At 40.9% G+C, this 16,466-nt stretch overlaps 1 protein-coding gene across 7 annotated transcripts in view; it reads left to right on the top strand.

Annotated features, from left to right (window-relative positions):
• The first annotated feature begins 14,983 nt into the window (after positions 1-14,983).
• LOC110987750 (uncharacterized) overlaps positions 14,984-16,466 on the top strand; it is a 523,067-nt gene continuing 521,584 nt past the window's right edge. For all 7 annotated transcript variants that reach the window (XR_015425693.1, XM_087138265.1, XM_087138261.1 and 4 more), the window contains exon 1: positions 14,984-15,720. Coding sequence is in view for 6 of the 7 variants with exons in the window: in XM_087138265.1 (XP_086994391.1) it covers positions 15,496-15,720 (225 nt within the window). In the remaining variant the exon portion in view is untranslated. The remainder of the gene's footprint in view (positions 15,721-16,466) is intronic.

The raw sequence follows: 16,466 nt of genomic DNA, 5'->3' as shown, positions 1-16,466 counted from the left end.
TCAAACAAAAAAAGATAGGCCTAATTCCCCTCTTTTTCCCTCCTACTTGAAGCACTGACTTTACAACCACCTTAAATAAACGAACGATATAAAAACCATGTCTAGCCAAACCTACATCGTAACCGACGAACAATGCCGACAACTGCGATCCCAACGTCACCTTTGGCCTTTTGACCCGAGTAAATTAATCATTTAAAAACCCGTGATTAAAGAAGGCCAACACGCCAATGTGTGCAACTTGGCTATTTTGTATCAGGACAACGGCCAAGATAAACGCCTGTTGATTATGACGACCGAACCCTTTATGGCATAAACCCACTGTATATGGGGCTAGTGTTAGGTATAAAGTATCGGCGGCTATGTTGAAAATGAGAAATGACGGTCTTGTTTCAAATAAATCTGTGCTACAAGCGTTTAGTGGATTTGATTCTGAAGATGAATTTCAGGTCTGAAGCTTTGAGAAAAAATGAGAAAAATTTTAAAAACCTATTTATAAATCGAGACATGAACAACCCCAAATCAAGACCACTATTATGACCTTCAGTCGATTTAAGAAGGCGTTTTTAGCAGATTTTGTCAAGCAGTATATCATTCCATTACCGGCACCAAAGCGTAAATTTCACACTAAGCCGGAACTCGTTCAAGCCATCCCAACAAACCAAAAGCAATTCAGATACCTCCCGCGTCAGTCATATCGCCAGCTCTTGAAAACGGTCCAAGAGAACGACATCCCATTTACACACACGGGCAGAGTCCTAAAGCAAGATCTCATTAAAGCGATTAAAAAGTATACCCAATCTGAAGAAATTGCTGCAGAAGGTGACATTAGAAACGTGAGACGCTTTCAGGGTAACTATCGTAATTGGAAGCTAATACCCGGCTTTTTTGAATACGATCTCGTAAACTTTTTTAATTTTTACAAGACTTTCATCGAAAAGAAAGCATTAGATGAATTTAGAGAAATTGGATCTTATATATTACAAACGGCCTTAAAAGTGCAGTTTAGATTGGAAAAACCCGACCAAACTGACCTTGGCACATTCACCTTCCCGAGCCAAAATACAGTGGTCGTAAGTAAAGCCGACATTAAAAATGTACTCGCGGAACAGAGGCATAAACAAATAGAGGACGTGGAGGTTCATACGCAACGCGGATCAAGATGAGTCTTTGATGAAGTGGTTGCTTTTTACATAAACGTGGTGATTCATAATCCGGTAGGTGCCACGTATATTCCACTCTCTGAGAAATTAGCACTTAAGGAAGCAACCATTAACGTTCAAAACAAAGACCAGCAGTGTATCCGATGGGCATTGAGAGCAGCTTTAAATTATATTCAGACAACGTCAAACATCAGTTAGAAACAAACCCAAAATACAAAATACATGAAGATCGACCCTCGACTTACACAGAAGCAGATGACCTAAATTTCACTAACGTAAGCTTTCCAACGCGTATTTCACAAAATAAATTGGCAATCAACGTATTTGGTGACGACAAAAAAGACGGCGTTTACATACTTTACAAAACTAAGCGCGTAGGTGAACCGATCAATATGCTCTACTTTACCCAAGGTGAAAAGAGTCACTACTGTTGGATAAAAAATTTCTCTCGGTTGACGGGTGACATTAATAAACACGATGGTAAGAAATACTGATGCTTTAACTGCATGTCGCACTTCCAAACAGAAGAAAAGTTAAGCAGACACAAAATAGATTGCCAGGGATTAGACGAAGCACCCTGTAAAATCGAATTACCCGCCAAAGGTAAAAACATTTTACAATTTGAAAATTACAAAAACAAACAAGACGCTCCTTTTGTGATATACGCAGATTTTGAGTCTTTTTTAAACACCTTCCACCGACTTCCTCAAACACGGTCAAGACCCAGATCCATAAGCTGTGCGGCTATTCATACGCAGTAGTTAGATGTGACGGTGAACGCACGAGCCAAAAGACAGGTCCATGTCAGGTCCATTACTGAAGAGATCTGTAAAATTAACAAAACATTTGAAAATCCAAAGCCAATTATTTGTTCGCGTGAGTTACAAAAAATTTACGAAAATTGCAATCGCTGTTGGATCTGCAAAAAGCCTATCGGCAAGACTAAAGAATGTCAATGCCAGTGCCCAATTCTCAATGAACCAAAGACTAAAGGCGATCGAGCGGCTTATAGTTCTGCAAACGAATCTGGTTTCAGGGAACCGCTCTGTATACGTGCACAAAACCAATCAACAAATTTCGCAAGGTCAGGGATCATTGTCACGTGACGGGCAAATATCGAGGTCTCGCGCACGCCAACTGTAACCTCAAGTTAAGAGTCGTCCTAAATCAAACGCCTGTCCCAGTGATTTTGCACAATTTAGAGAAATACCATGCGCACCTAATTATGCAGGGTGCTCGCGAGTCTAACGGCAAAGAAATCAAATTAATTGTTAAAAAGCACCGAGAATTACATCGCGTTTTCATTTGGCCAACTAAGGTTCCTAGACTCCTTTTATTTCATGGCGGCTTCGCTGGATCGATTGGTTAAACATTGTTCGCCTGACGATTTTAACTTACTTCGGGAAAGATTTCCGGAAAACACGGGTATGCTATTAGGAAAAGGAATTTATCCTTACGAATATATCGACTCCTTTGACCGATTCCAAGAGACGAGCCTACCGCCTAGTAACGTGTTTTATAGTTTTCTGAAGCAGTCCACCGTGACCAAGAAAGAAAACGCAAGAGCGCAAACAGTATGGCACACGTTCAACTGTAAAAACCTGGGCGACTATCACGACCTATACATGTACGCGGGAACGGATGTATTGTTACTAGCGGGTGTATTTGAGAACTTCCGCAAAGTCTGTAAACAGAATTATGGCCTTGACCCGGCCGGCCAACTATTACACATCATCGGGCCTATCGAGGGACGCTCTGCTAAAGCACTCGAGCTTAAAACTGGAACTATTGACCGACATAGACCAGCACCTGTTCTTTGAAAGGGCTAAAAGAGGCGGTATCTCGAGCGTGGGTGCCAAGCGTTATGCCAAGGCGAACAATCCAAGTTTACCAGACTACGACCCGAATCAGCCAGAGTCACACATTTTGTATCTAGACGCCAACAATTTGTACGGCTGGGTCATGTCGCAATCGTTACCCATGGGCGAGTTTCAGTGGGCTGAAGACTTAGACAAGTTTACTGCTGATTTCATTTCTAAACTTCCGCTGAAACCCTCTTTAGATTCGCGTGTACGTTTGAGTGTATGTTTGATGTCACTTTGGAATATCCGCAAGACTTTCATCCACCACACAACGACTTCTCACTGGCACCCGAAAAAACATTTAATTAGCAACGGAGAGCAAGTAACCTCGGTAGACAAACTCGTGGCCACTTCAGGCACTAAACATAAATACGTGGTGCATTATTGCACGTTGCAAAAGTACCTGGAACTCGGCCTCAAGTTAAAACAAGTTCACCGCGTAATGTCGTTTAAACAGGCGCCTTGGATGAAAAGCTACATCAATAAAAATACCGAATTGCGCAATTTAGTCAAATCCGATTTTAAGAAAGACTTTTTCAAATTAATGAACAATTCAGTTTTTGGAAAGACGATGGAAAATGTCAGATCTCGAATCAACGGCCATATATTGAGGGACGTGCTGGATGTCACTAAATACAAAAAAATTAACGTTTAAACCGAACTATAAATCGAGTACGCCTTTTAAAGAATGTGATCTCTCGTTTGTCGAAATGTATCGCGTAAAGACCAAGCTGAACAATCGTAAACACGATTTACTGTGCCGTAAGCGTCTTCGACTTGTCTAAAACTCTAATATACGATTTCTATTATAACGAACTAATTATAACAAACTAAAAACTAATTTCGGCGACAAAATAAGCTTACTTTACAAAGACACTGATTCTCTGTTAGTCCAGATTCAAACTGACGATTTGAACGGCTACTTGGGTAAAAAGAGCAACTTCTTTGACTTTAGTAACTACCCGCCCGACCATAAACTTTACGATCCCAAAGACAAAAAAGTCATAGGCAAAATGAAAGATGAATTTGGGGGCAAGGTTATTTCGGAAGTCGTTTGCATTAGGGCTAAAATATATTCGATCTTAATGGTCTTAATTCGATCTTTACTGATCTGACAGGATACACTCCTGGAAGAAAGAGGCGGTAAACAAATCAGACACTTTATGGAACATCGGCATCGACCAGACGATTAAAAGTTTGAAAGGCGTTTTTATTCCGTTCAAAGATTCGACCGTGAAAAACCCCAGAGATTTTACAACCCACATATAAGTAAAACTGTAGTCACAGTCAAAGGTAAGCCGAATCAATTCTATTCGCAGGGACTTTTCGAATATCAGCATTTGAACGAAATCAACAAGTACTTCGGTGACTCTGAAACTGAATCGGCTCGAGCGGTAGCCAAAGAATTAAACTTGACCGGAGTAGACATGGCCGATTACTTGAAAGATAAGTACGGGCTCTGGCTCGTTTTTAGTAGTTCTGACGACAATAGGTCGGCGCACGGATCGGGTAGGCCTCTCGGGGGTGGCGTTGACATATCGATGCAGATGGAAGGACAGGCAGAGACGGCGGGGCCTTTGACGATGTATGTGTTTTTGGTAATGGACACGCAATTGACGGTTGGAGACGGTAATTTCAAGAGTCTAGTGTATTAAATCTAGTTAAACAAGTAGAGTTAAATAAATCGGGTTTAATTTAAAATGAACCAGATGTATAAATCACCGCATTGCACCTTAATTGCGGGTAAAACGGGGTCAGGTAAAAGAAAGTGGGTGCTTGGTTTATTGGAAACTGAGTAATGGTTTGCATTTGAGGCAATTTTAATTATATGCCCGACTTCGTTTAAGAATAAAACTTACCTAGAGCGGCTATGAATCTACACCGATGACGACGTTTATTTATGCGACTTAGATCGTGAAAAGCTAGAGCTAAACGAAGAGATTATATCAAAAAATGTTTGACGGTTTACATACCTTGTTTATTGTTTATTATCGACGACTGCGCCGCTGATCAGTTTATCAAGTACAGGAAGAAATCAAAGAATAATAGTACGTGTGCCTTGAGTAAGATGGCTTTCAGTGGAAGGCATTATTTGCATTCGTGTCGGTTATTGACTCAAAAATTCAATTCTGTGCTCAATGACTACCACAAGAACACGGCTTTTTTTTTTGTAAGGACAAGAATAGTTTTGACCAATGTTTAGACGAGAATGACGTAGTACCCAATGAAAAACGTGACTCGATTAAAAGGCATCCGAAGGACGTAAAGTTTAGCAAGTTGATTTTAAACACCGAGCCGCTGGTGAATTACATGCTTCAATAAGCTACCTGATGAGCTAGAATAAACTAGCTACGATTTGTTGAAATTTTTTTGTTATAAGTAATTTTTAGTTTAATAACAATAAAAAATTGTTAGTTTCATTTGTACGAAGTCAAATTCGGCAAAGAGATCGGGAAAACCTTGGGTCACTCGATTTGCAGTTTACACGCACGTTTACTAGGAATAGCTACTCCGGTCGAACTTTTGGGTTTCAACGTCGATTTGAAATCTGAAGAGGCATTAACTAAGGACTTAAACGACAATGGGGCATTTTTAAGTGAACTTTGCTACAAGTACGGTGTCTACCTGTCGGCCCTGGTAGCAACCTTAATTACGACTAAACATTTGGAGTTTCACAAAATCCGTTTATTGTAAAAGACGGAGACAGAAGTAACAACGAGCAGTCCAGCAAAGACTCTAGCCAAAACGCAGGTACAGACAGTAACTAAGACCAAAGTTAAAAATCCTAAACGTGTTGAGCAAGGTAAATGCTTGGCCGAACAACGAGTAAGGTCTACGCGGTGTGCATCGATAACCAGTACTTGATCCTGGGCGGGTTAGTCGTCGGAGGAATTGTACTTGCGTTTTACTTTAAAAAGAAGCCCGGTGAACCCTTTGAAAAATTAAAACCTAAAGCAAGCGACCAAGAAGTTTTAGACATGGAGTAAGGTCAGTTTAAAAACCGTATATTTAAAAACACTATATAATAAAAATGAGTAACATAAATAACATCGCCAATACGATCTACCACGAATCGGTTGTCTCTGCAATCTCCATGGGATATGCCATGCTATGTAAAAAAAACTACTACAAATGAAATCACCAGATTTGGATCGATTGTCGGTAGAAGACATTGCTAAAATGGCCGGAGGCTTGGTTGGTGTCAAAAGGAGTACCACCGGCAAACGTAGCTTTCGGTATTTAATTAAAGTAAAGTTTGAATCATTTATTTTAAAGTTAAGTAAGAGTTAAAGTAAAATGGCTGAAGATGGATTTGAACCAGTCCATTTTGACCCAAATGATATACCCCTAGAAGAACAAGAAGAAGCCGATAAAGAAGACATGACATGGGACGATACCTTTGATGCAACGCAAAAAGAGACGACTTTTGTAGAACCTACAGGCGACACATCAGAACGAAGGAGAACGATATTTATAATTAATCCATCTGTTAAAGATTTTTATGAATATTTCAAACTTGCTGGCAGAACAGATGTACCGCCACTTATTCATTATGAAAATTTTGAATTTCGCAGAGGTCAAGGTTTATTTTTCAAAGGTAATGGTAAATTTGGCGATGTGCTCTTAACCGTCAAAAGAAAACCAGATTTATTTATTGGTCTTGATACAATCGTAAAAGATGCTAAAGCTGCCAGTTATACTGGAGATGAAAATTACTCAGCAAGAGATTTTATTAGAAACGTCCCGGGATTTAGTGATTATGGACGAAAACTGCAACAAGCTGAATCAGAGTTAAAAACCATTCAACCTGAAAATATTGAGATGGAGGAGCCCCCCCCAAGAAGCTGACCAAGTCAGTGACATCATAGAGGAGCTTACTGAAGATCAAGAAGCCCAAACAGAAGGGCTAAATTACAGAGAACTCGTCGCTTTAGATCAGTCATTACAAACGGTTAAATGGGAACTAATTTTAAACCAGGGCAAGTTAGACCAAATAGACACAAAAATTCAATAGGTGAGCCACCGAGTAAAGGAGGCGTAACCGATTGGATCAAACGTCAATTACAAAATATGGCAAACGTATTGAAGAAACTAGGTTTGAAACCTGTAGACGCTTTGCCCGGAATCATTGGCAGTATTTTGAGCTCGATCTTTAACGTGGCGAGTAAAGCGGTTGGTTGGGTCGCCGAGCACGTATGGACTTTGTTGTTGGTGCGGGTGTTTTGATTTTGACTTATGTGCAGAGGACATGTGTAAGCAGGTGAAGTAGGTTTAAGGTAGGTTTACAACATGAAACCAGCAATGGCTCTTACGGTTAAAGACAGTTTTTCTTCGTTGTGAATGTCTAACAGTTTTTGACGGTGGTTGAGCGGGTAAAGGTTCCGGTTGCTTTGGTTCAGGTAAAAGTTCTGGTTGCTTTGGTTTGCTCGGCGCAAAATCATCTTCAACCTCAGTCTGCAAATTTAAACCCGGTACATAACCAGTCTGCACGTCTTCGGTTGCAATCTGCAAATTGTTGTTGTATCCTTCAAACGTGCCGACGGCACCAAGTACAAACCCGTTTTGGCGTATTGCAACTCATCTTGAAATTGGTTTATCGATTGTTCGAGATCGGAGGCTGAATTCATTAGAGATTCCACGATAGTAATAAATTGTCGCTGCGCATCTAACCCGGTGCCAGGGGCTAAAACGCTGGTCTTGGTTTGAGCTTGTGCGCCCAGTAACGCGTAGACGTAAGCCCTAATAGACTCGTTTACTTTTGTAATTTCCACGTCCGTTAACCTAGACTTGTTAGGAATAAAATCCCACCAGGCCAGAGTGACGGCGTTTGACTGTTGAGTCCAATGGACCGTATAAGTACTTGCGTGGCCAGAGCCTTTAGGCGGTTTAGCCCAACCAAAACCCATGTAAGTAGACCTGCGTATTTGCCGTTTGCTACGTGTAGTCGTACGGATCGTAGTTTTTACCAGACACTGGTACATAACCGTTGTCGTAGTAGTAAGCCGTGCCTAACCCGTTTGATAATTTGTTTCTAGTTTGTTTGTAGGGCTTATTTGGGTCTACGTCGTACAGTAGACAAGTGTCTATAAACTTCCAGTGGTCGTAATTGTTGTGCAATGCGTCAAATACGTCGTCAGTCTGAATGGGCATCACGGAGTCGTATGATATTTTTCGCACGGTGTAATATACGTGAAAGTTGAACAAAGCCGATACGTACGGATTGGAATCGGTCAGTAGATCAAAACCTACCCCGCAGGCCGTCGTTGCGGAATACACCGCGAAATTAAATTGATTTTGGTAGAACGAAATCGGCTCGGTTACCCAGCGATTAATGGCTTCGTCTGTCGTGACTTTTGGTAATTTATACGCGTGGGTTAAATTGGGAAACTCAGCTAAAAACCAGTTGTCCTTGTTGATACGATCGATAATTGACTAAAGGTAGCTCCCATTTATTTTGTATGCGTTTATGTACTACTGCACTACGCTTTAAAAGGAGGTGTCGTTGGTTTTACTTCTTGGACTTTGTAAAACATACTCACCAAGTTTTTTTCAAAAGGTCTTTTTTTTAAACGGCCACCCATTTGTTGGCTAGCGCTTCTGCTCTTTCGTTTGCTTGACGTTCAAATTCTTCTTTACTGAACGTGTTTTTAAAAATCTTGTTCAGCAAGTTTAAATTTATCGAGGGCGTCGTTCCAGTGTTTCTCTGAGATTTGAAATAAGTCTTTAACGGTTGATTCAGCTTCCCCTGTAACGTCTTGGTAGGAGACCGCTATTAGGGCCTTGAGTGGTTTGCATCGAGAAATCTTACCCGCTAAAACTCAGTTTAATTTGTATTCTATGGTGCCCGCTTGATCATGTGTCAATTGAACGTTTAATTATTTTAACATTTTACTCAACTTTCGCTTCGTTTTTTTATAAACAAAATGCTGGTTGTATTTGCCACCCACGTTTTCCACTTCGTTTAAATAAATCTGACAAAATATTAATCCCCATTCCGGCATACGAATTTATAATCTCTTATTATTTTTGTTTCGTGTGGACATGTGTTTTCTGATGACTTTGGTGGCCTAGTAACTTTTATTATAGTTAGTTGGTAAATCTTTTGATCTGTCATTGTTTTATAATATTAAGTTTTATATATATAGTCCTTTATTCAAGGTGGTTAAATAAGGGCTTTTTAATCTGGCTTTGTAATTGCCGGCGTGTAAAATTCCTACCTTCGTCCTCGAGGGCCAACGCACATTCGACAAAACCTGGAGGTTGCCCTCCTGTCGAGCTAGATCGAAAAACTATTTCTTCGGTTTCGTCGAATTCTTCGTCTTCTGATTCTTCGGTTTCAGGTTCTTCGGTTTCAGGTTCGTATTCTTCTTCAGATTCTTTGTCTTCAGCTTCCATTTCGGTTCTAATTTCAGCTTCTTGAGATAAGCCTATTTTTCTCAAATCAATGTCCAATTCATTTTCTACTTTGGTATGGGATCATTTGGTGTAATTAATTTCAGTTTTCTGTAATGCCCGTTATTTTGGTCGCCAAAGAATATTAAAAACTCTTTATCCCACTGGTCCATACAATCGACACAATAAGTGAAATTAGAACAACCAATGCATTTAATACAATTGTCACAATCCGCGCAATCATAACAGCTGTCGCATTCGACACATTTTTGGCAATCAAACATTCGGTGCATCCGTTCCAATGTGTACAATCCTTAACACGAACAAATATAGTTACAGTCTATACAGTATTTGGAATCACAGGCGTCTATCACATTAACAGACGTTTTTACGTTTTTGCAAAAGTGACAATTGACGTTGTTTTTTGTTTTTTTTTCTCTCTTGGTTTTTTCATCTCTGATTTTATATAAAGCTTATAAAAAAAATCTCATTTTTTCTCAAAGCTTCAGACCTAAAATTCATCTTCAGAATCAAATTCACTAAATGCTTGTAGCACAGACTTATTTGAAATAAGGCTGTCATTTCTAATTTTCAACATATCCGCCGATACTTTATACCTAACACTCACCCCATATGACATTGAACCGTGAGTGCCGTAGTATACGTCTTTTGGACAAATAAAAGATTGCGCGTTACATCTCTTATTGATAAATTATCGATATTTGACAAATCAATGGGTCTTTTTCGATGATCAAATAGGGAAGCATAGGGATGTATTTTAACGTACATTCAATGCTTGTCGGTGTAAGGTGGTTTAACGACGTATTCGATCTTGTTCAAATCAACAATATCGCGACTGGCTTTGTAGGCATTTATGGTATTAGACGGAATGTTAGACTTGATGGCAGCTTGAGATTCGATGAACCTATAAACAGCTACACTTATGTGATCGATTATTTCCACGGTAGGTTGTTGTATTTGATAGCAGATTTGTCGCCCAACTAAATTTTCCGGCGTTTTATCTCAAGTGCCGTATTTATACAGTGGGTTTATGCCATCACAGGGTTCGGTCGTCATAATCAAAAGGCGTTTATCTTGGCCGTTGTGGTGCTAAAAAATAGCCGAGTTGCACACATTGGCGTGTTGGCCTTCTTTAATCACGGGTTTTGAAATGATTTATTTACTCGGGTCAAAAGGGCCAAAGGTGACGTTGGGATCGCAGTTGTCGGCATTGAGACGCTCGTGGTCGTCGGTTACGATGTAGGTTTGGCTAGACATGGTTTTTATATCATTCGTTTATTTAAGGTGGTTGTAAAGTCAGTGCTTCAAGTAGGAGGGAAGAAAAGGGGAATTCCCATTTTTTGTTTGAGAGCCTCGAGTTGTTTACGTCGGGGCCAAAGGTCGAGGTGGTTTGTGGACGAGCGGTTTAGGCCTGTGCGAGAGTGGAAGCGCCGGGGTCAAAGGTCAAAGTGGGTGAAATGGGAAAGCCCCGGCGCTGGTGTGTGTGGGCGGTGAAGCATAAAAGCAGAGTGGAAAAGGGGGTTGGTCCTAAACTGTCTTCTACCTACTACTACTGTCAAAAAAGGAATCCCTGACAGATTAACCAAGAAACATGGGCGTTGGGTGTCTGAAACGGTAAAAGATATATACATTAAAAAGGCCTTACAAGAGAAACTGAAGGTTTCACAACCCTTGGGACTTTAAAGCCCACAGTACGTTAAGAATCAGTGTACCCAAACTAAACGTTTTAGATAATAATTAATCCCGTTCGTTACATGCCTGCCTGTTGGTATGCCCTCCCAAAGTTGTAACCAACTTGTGATGTGGAATGATCAAGAAATGTAATTTCGTTGGGTTGAATGGTGAATTAGAACGAAATTAAATTCTTGATTGTGGGATATCACTTCGTGAGTGATACGCGGATTAATGTATTGTGATAAGTCGCTAGAAAAGTGTAGTCTGGATCGGACAGGAATTCGCCATCTGCGTTACCGACATGCACTTGGCTCGACATATTGTCTATTGAAAAAAATATGTATATAAAATAAATGAAACAAATTCTGTCACTAATCAAATCTATTCTTAGGGAGTTACAACTTATCAATACATTTGCAAGCTTTTTTTCCTTAACATTGTTTTTCATCCTACAAATGTCAGTGAGGAAGTTGTAATTCTTTTGTTAGATCCTAGCACAGTTTTTGCTATACTGCTTAACTGCAACAGAAGCACCTTCGAGATTACTGCCAATGAATTTTCATCAAGTTAATTAGTATCCTTGATGTAAATATTGTTAAAAGAACAGAAGAGAATAAAAAGGGTTGGTCTAAATTAGTGCGCCTGCCTGTCGATATGCCCTCCAAAAGTTGCAACCAACTTAATGGAATGCTCAAGAAATTAGTTTCGTTCTATATATTTTACTTTCATCCTATATGTACATCATCCTATATACATATATATTGGGTTTGTCCTATGTATCATTTTTGTTCTCTATTAGTTTCGTAGTTTATGAGTTTTGTCGTATATAAATCACCACTGTCATTTAAATGTTCTTTGTCCTATTGGTTTCGTACTTCATGTATTAGTTACGTTCTACGTATACTTCTTTCGTCCTTTTAAACATATTTGTTTCGTTTTAAATTTATTTCACTTTCGTCCTTTATATATTAGTTTCGTTATATGTATATTGTGACTAAACGAGGTGGCTGCGCACACTTGTGTTTAGTCTGGGTCATTAATAATTCAGGCTGTCTAAATCATGCATTAAACATGCCGCGGCAACTAATCAGAGGCGCGCATTACCTTAGGGTCTTGGTGCTTGCTACGTGGTTGCCAGGACTTCTCAAGATGGCAGCGTGCTAACCAGAGCTCTGTGGAGTTGTTTTGTCTTATGAGTTTCGAGTGTAAATCTGACGTACGACCGCTGGTGGTTGGGGATCTACTTCAAGTGCACCTGGTACGATCGGTTAGTGTGGTGCTTGTTCTCAGTTGCCGGAGCTGCTGATTATGTCAGATCTCTTTGAAGATTGGAGAATCGTTAGACAATCTCGTTTATTTAAGAAGTGGTAGATTATAGGGTTAGGGAACCCGAGTGAACCCGATAAGTGGGGAATTAGCGGAGCTTAGACGAGACGGATTGTGTGCCGTTGTTCCATGATTGGTGGCATAGCGACGGTTGGTTGCAGTCCTGGTCTGGGAGCTTGCTTTCCTCGTTGAGGTTTACTGGGTGCAGGTCTCCGTTAGAGTCTGGTGAGGACTATTATAATCGCCTTCTTAGTCAACTTACCTGTGTTATTTCATAATAACTTGAAGTGGGTGAGGGTTATTTAAGTCACCTTAAACCTCTTTGCAGTTTGGGAACTGTGTTGCTTTGTAAGGCAGTACAGATTATTGTTGTATAAGTCTACCCTGTTGTGTTGGATAATTACGAAGGTTGTATTTGCTTGTGCGGTCAAGACTTATCAGTTATAAGCCATCGGTAGATTATTTATTAAGACTTGAGGGTTACCCTGATCACTGTGAGGGTTACCTGGCTATTGTGAGGGTTACCCTGATCGCTGTGAGGTTTACCCTGATCACCCGTGAGGGTTATTCTGGTGTAAGTTAAGGATAAGGCTGATTAATCACGTTCGTGGTGCAGTTGACCACGTAGGACTACCTCCCCCTGAGGATGATTTTGTATAAAGTTAATTGCTGTTGTATATAACGGATAACTGAGTACTGACACTGAATAAACCAATCATATAATTGCCGTAGAAATCACCGTGAGATTTAGTCAGTCCTGTATCACTTGTATTGACATTAAGTGTAATTTTTATTGACATTGGGATCAATAACCTAATCACAGAGCAGTGGTAAACTTCCACCAAACGAACAGCCCCAAAGGCATAGTCCACCGTTAGTTAACTGATATCCCCCCTTGCTCATTCTTGCGTAAGGTTAAATAAATATATTTGTGGGGTTAGGCCAGGTCAATTCCATCTCCGATCAGACCAGTCTGCTGGTCCGCCACAAAAAGGTGTCAGTTGTCCCGCCACAATATATTATTTTGTTTGGTTTTGTTTGTACTAATAAAGTCACAAAGAGCACCTCGTAGTCCAGGCCAGACAGAGAAAATTATTTTCGACATGTCTTCTTTAAAATTGTCCCTTCAATTTTTAGTGGTTTGACTGATGAATTTTTGAGAAATTCTCACCAAAAGCAAACCACCCTTAGAACGAAGGACACTTCACTGCCCGAAAAGCAATTTTGAAAATGCATCACTCCTAAAAACTGACAAATAGTGCCACTTTTGGACCCGGCGAGTGCCTCCAAGTTGCTCAGAATTGGAAGCCCTGAGTCCGGGCCAGCGGTCCATAGTCATATTTCTTCAATTCCCCGGTTCCATGGCTCTGAGGACTCTCTAATATAGAATATTTTGAGTCTATAATTTTCATTAATGAGCTTGGCGGACATATTTCTGGCCTACATTTGCTAGGGGTGCATTCCACCAAATGGTTGTATTTCTGGGCGCGAGCTCATTAATATTTTGTGATCCCACGGGATTTTTACAATAAGACAGACCATAACCAGAAGGGATCTTGGAAATATTTCTTTAAATCCCGAATTCGGTACTGATAATTTCCAGTTCGGGGTGTTTCTTTCACCAAAAGCCCCAAATTGCGGGCCTATTTTGGATAGAGGCGGGCGGCTACATTCAGAAATGAGCGCTTAGTTTTACTGCTATTTTGGGAGTATCTTCCTTGAAATGCGAATAAATTTTTTTTCATGGCTAACCCCCATGAAATTGAAACGAAAAGTGATCTTCTGGCTATAATCTTGAATTTCCAGTGATAAAAACGGACGTCAACCTCTTCACGAGAGTCAACAGGCGGCGCTATTTCGATCCGATTTTGCACTGTTTTCTATGGCCGCGTATTTGGTGTAGTGCAACCCTAGGGGTCCAGTCCACTAATTCAAACCCCATTGAAAACTGTAAAATCAGCACCGTTCAGGGCCCAATAGCATGCACGCCAACATCCCTGAGATTTCTGAAACACAAATGAAATTCTTGTCTGGTCACTTATCTTTCAATTTCTTTTCAATTTTTACGGGTTAACCAATTACATTTTTAATTATTCCCACAAAACAAAATCACCCCCCGAAAAGTGATTTTTCCGAAGTCTGATTGCAGCCATTTTTCAAGTGGCAACCCTCAACTTTCTTGGGCACTTAGGACCATTTTTCAATCGTAGTTTTCAGCCCTTCTGCCCTCATATGAAAGCTCAAAGACCCAGGGAGTTGATCCTGGCGACGATTTACACAATCTCACCATTTTGGGGGCCAAACAATCTCCTTTTTCAAAAGATACTGTGTGGGGAGCACTTTTAATGCTAATGAGATGGTCAGAAATTCTCACTTGAATTAGTGGTCTACACCCCTAGAGTGCACTCTCTATTGGAAATATGTAGCGGAAACGTGCAGCTACCATAGAGTTAGATATAATGAGCTTGACCCAGCTAGTCGAGTTCTGGATGACGCCACGGCCTATGCATTATTTGATTGGCTGTTCTACTATGACGTAGTGGTCTCCGACGCGCGTCCATTAACTCCCAACACGTGTTAATGTTGGAAAAGTGAGTCTTCGCGACGCGCACCTTTATGTCGGATGATGAGTAGAAATACTCGCAACTAAGCGCACAGTCTAGTTGCAGGCCGGCAGGAAGTGCTTGATTAATGTCGACAAGAGGGCAAGCTTTGCCGTCTTAGCCTTACTCACATGTCGAAAGTGATACTACACGTACCATGTAGCTACTGCTGTTTGTGCACCGCTGCAAAATACCTTTCTGCTTCATCAAGTAACATGAAGCCCTGACACGGTGACAGGCTGACACGAATAGACAGGATCTCAACATTGGCCTGGATGTTAGATGACGAAGTACATGATGTATTCCTGTTTCGGTTGGTCTGTATGACATGTGATCGGTGTACGAAGTCAATTCCTACAACCACTTAGGCTACTGGGCAGGACACAAGAGCCAAAACCACGTTCACGCCTCCGAGCTAAGCCTACTGTCTTGTGTGGGCTGACAAGAGTATTCAACATGGCGTTGCAGTACCAGCTTAGCACTGACGAGCAGATATGGGTAATGATCCGTGTGAAGCAGGGACTTATGCCAATCGAGGATGCTCTGGAGTATGTGCGAAAACAACACGAGGAAGCAGGTCTTCCACCAGTTGTGACCCAATGCCATACATATACAAGCCCTAGCTCACCATCTACATCGCCAAAGGCGACAAGGGCTCACTCTCATAATCCATGTCAACAGGTAATTGCATGATTCAGCAATGTCATTCCAAGCTAGCACTGTTCAGTGCAATTTTGAGTTTTGCCCAAATTCATTGAACTCCATCATAGACTTATTTGCCTTTGAATGAAATGTATTCGTAGGATAATTATAACTCGAGAGGGAGTGCTGATAGTTATACATATGCGTAACACAGCAAAAATTTCCCCATTGGTACTGTAACAGATAGGCACAGTGCTAGAACGATGTTCATTGGTTGACCCAGTCTTGCATGTGCTTCGCTTAGCTGGTGATGTCACAGTGACCTCATGGCAATTACACGCAAGCTCATCATTCGCACTCACCGATGCACTGCACGCATAATGCTGGAGCAGTTTAAGCAAGTCAACAACAGCTACATGATGTATGTCTCGATCTACACACAGGCATGTACGTGCGTACGACCACGCTTGTAGGGCTTATCAAAATTCCATATCGATCTTGCATATTCATGCGGTACATTCAACACCCTCGTCCCATGTCTACCAAACGTACTGCCAACGATTCCCTAATTCTATCCCGAACATGTTCAGCCATTGGCGCGGTTTCATACATAAATAGCATTCAAAATATAACTTAGCAAACCTACCTTGCCACCAGGGAATCAGCAAGGTGTCGGTCCTCAGTTTCGTGGCGAAAACCATGCCGATTTTCAAAAAAAGATGCAAATATTTCCTGATCAGCGTCCAAGGATCATGCGGTTCACATCCCTGTTCATGCCCTGTTAT

This window comes from Acanthaster planci, linkage group LG06 (assembly GCF_054643075.1).
Source record: "Acanthaster planci isolate LZ-2023a linkage group LG06, COTS_SCS, whole genome shotgun sequence".
NCBI classification, from domain to species: Eukaryota; Metazoa; Echinodermata; class Asteroidea; order Valvatida; family Acanthasteridae; genus Acanthaster; species Acanthaster planci.
The sequence above is the reverse complement of the archived record's forward strand: the minus strand, read 5'-3'. Positions and strand labels throughout refer to the sequence as shown.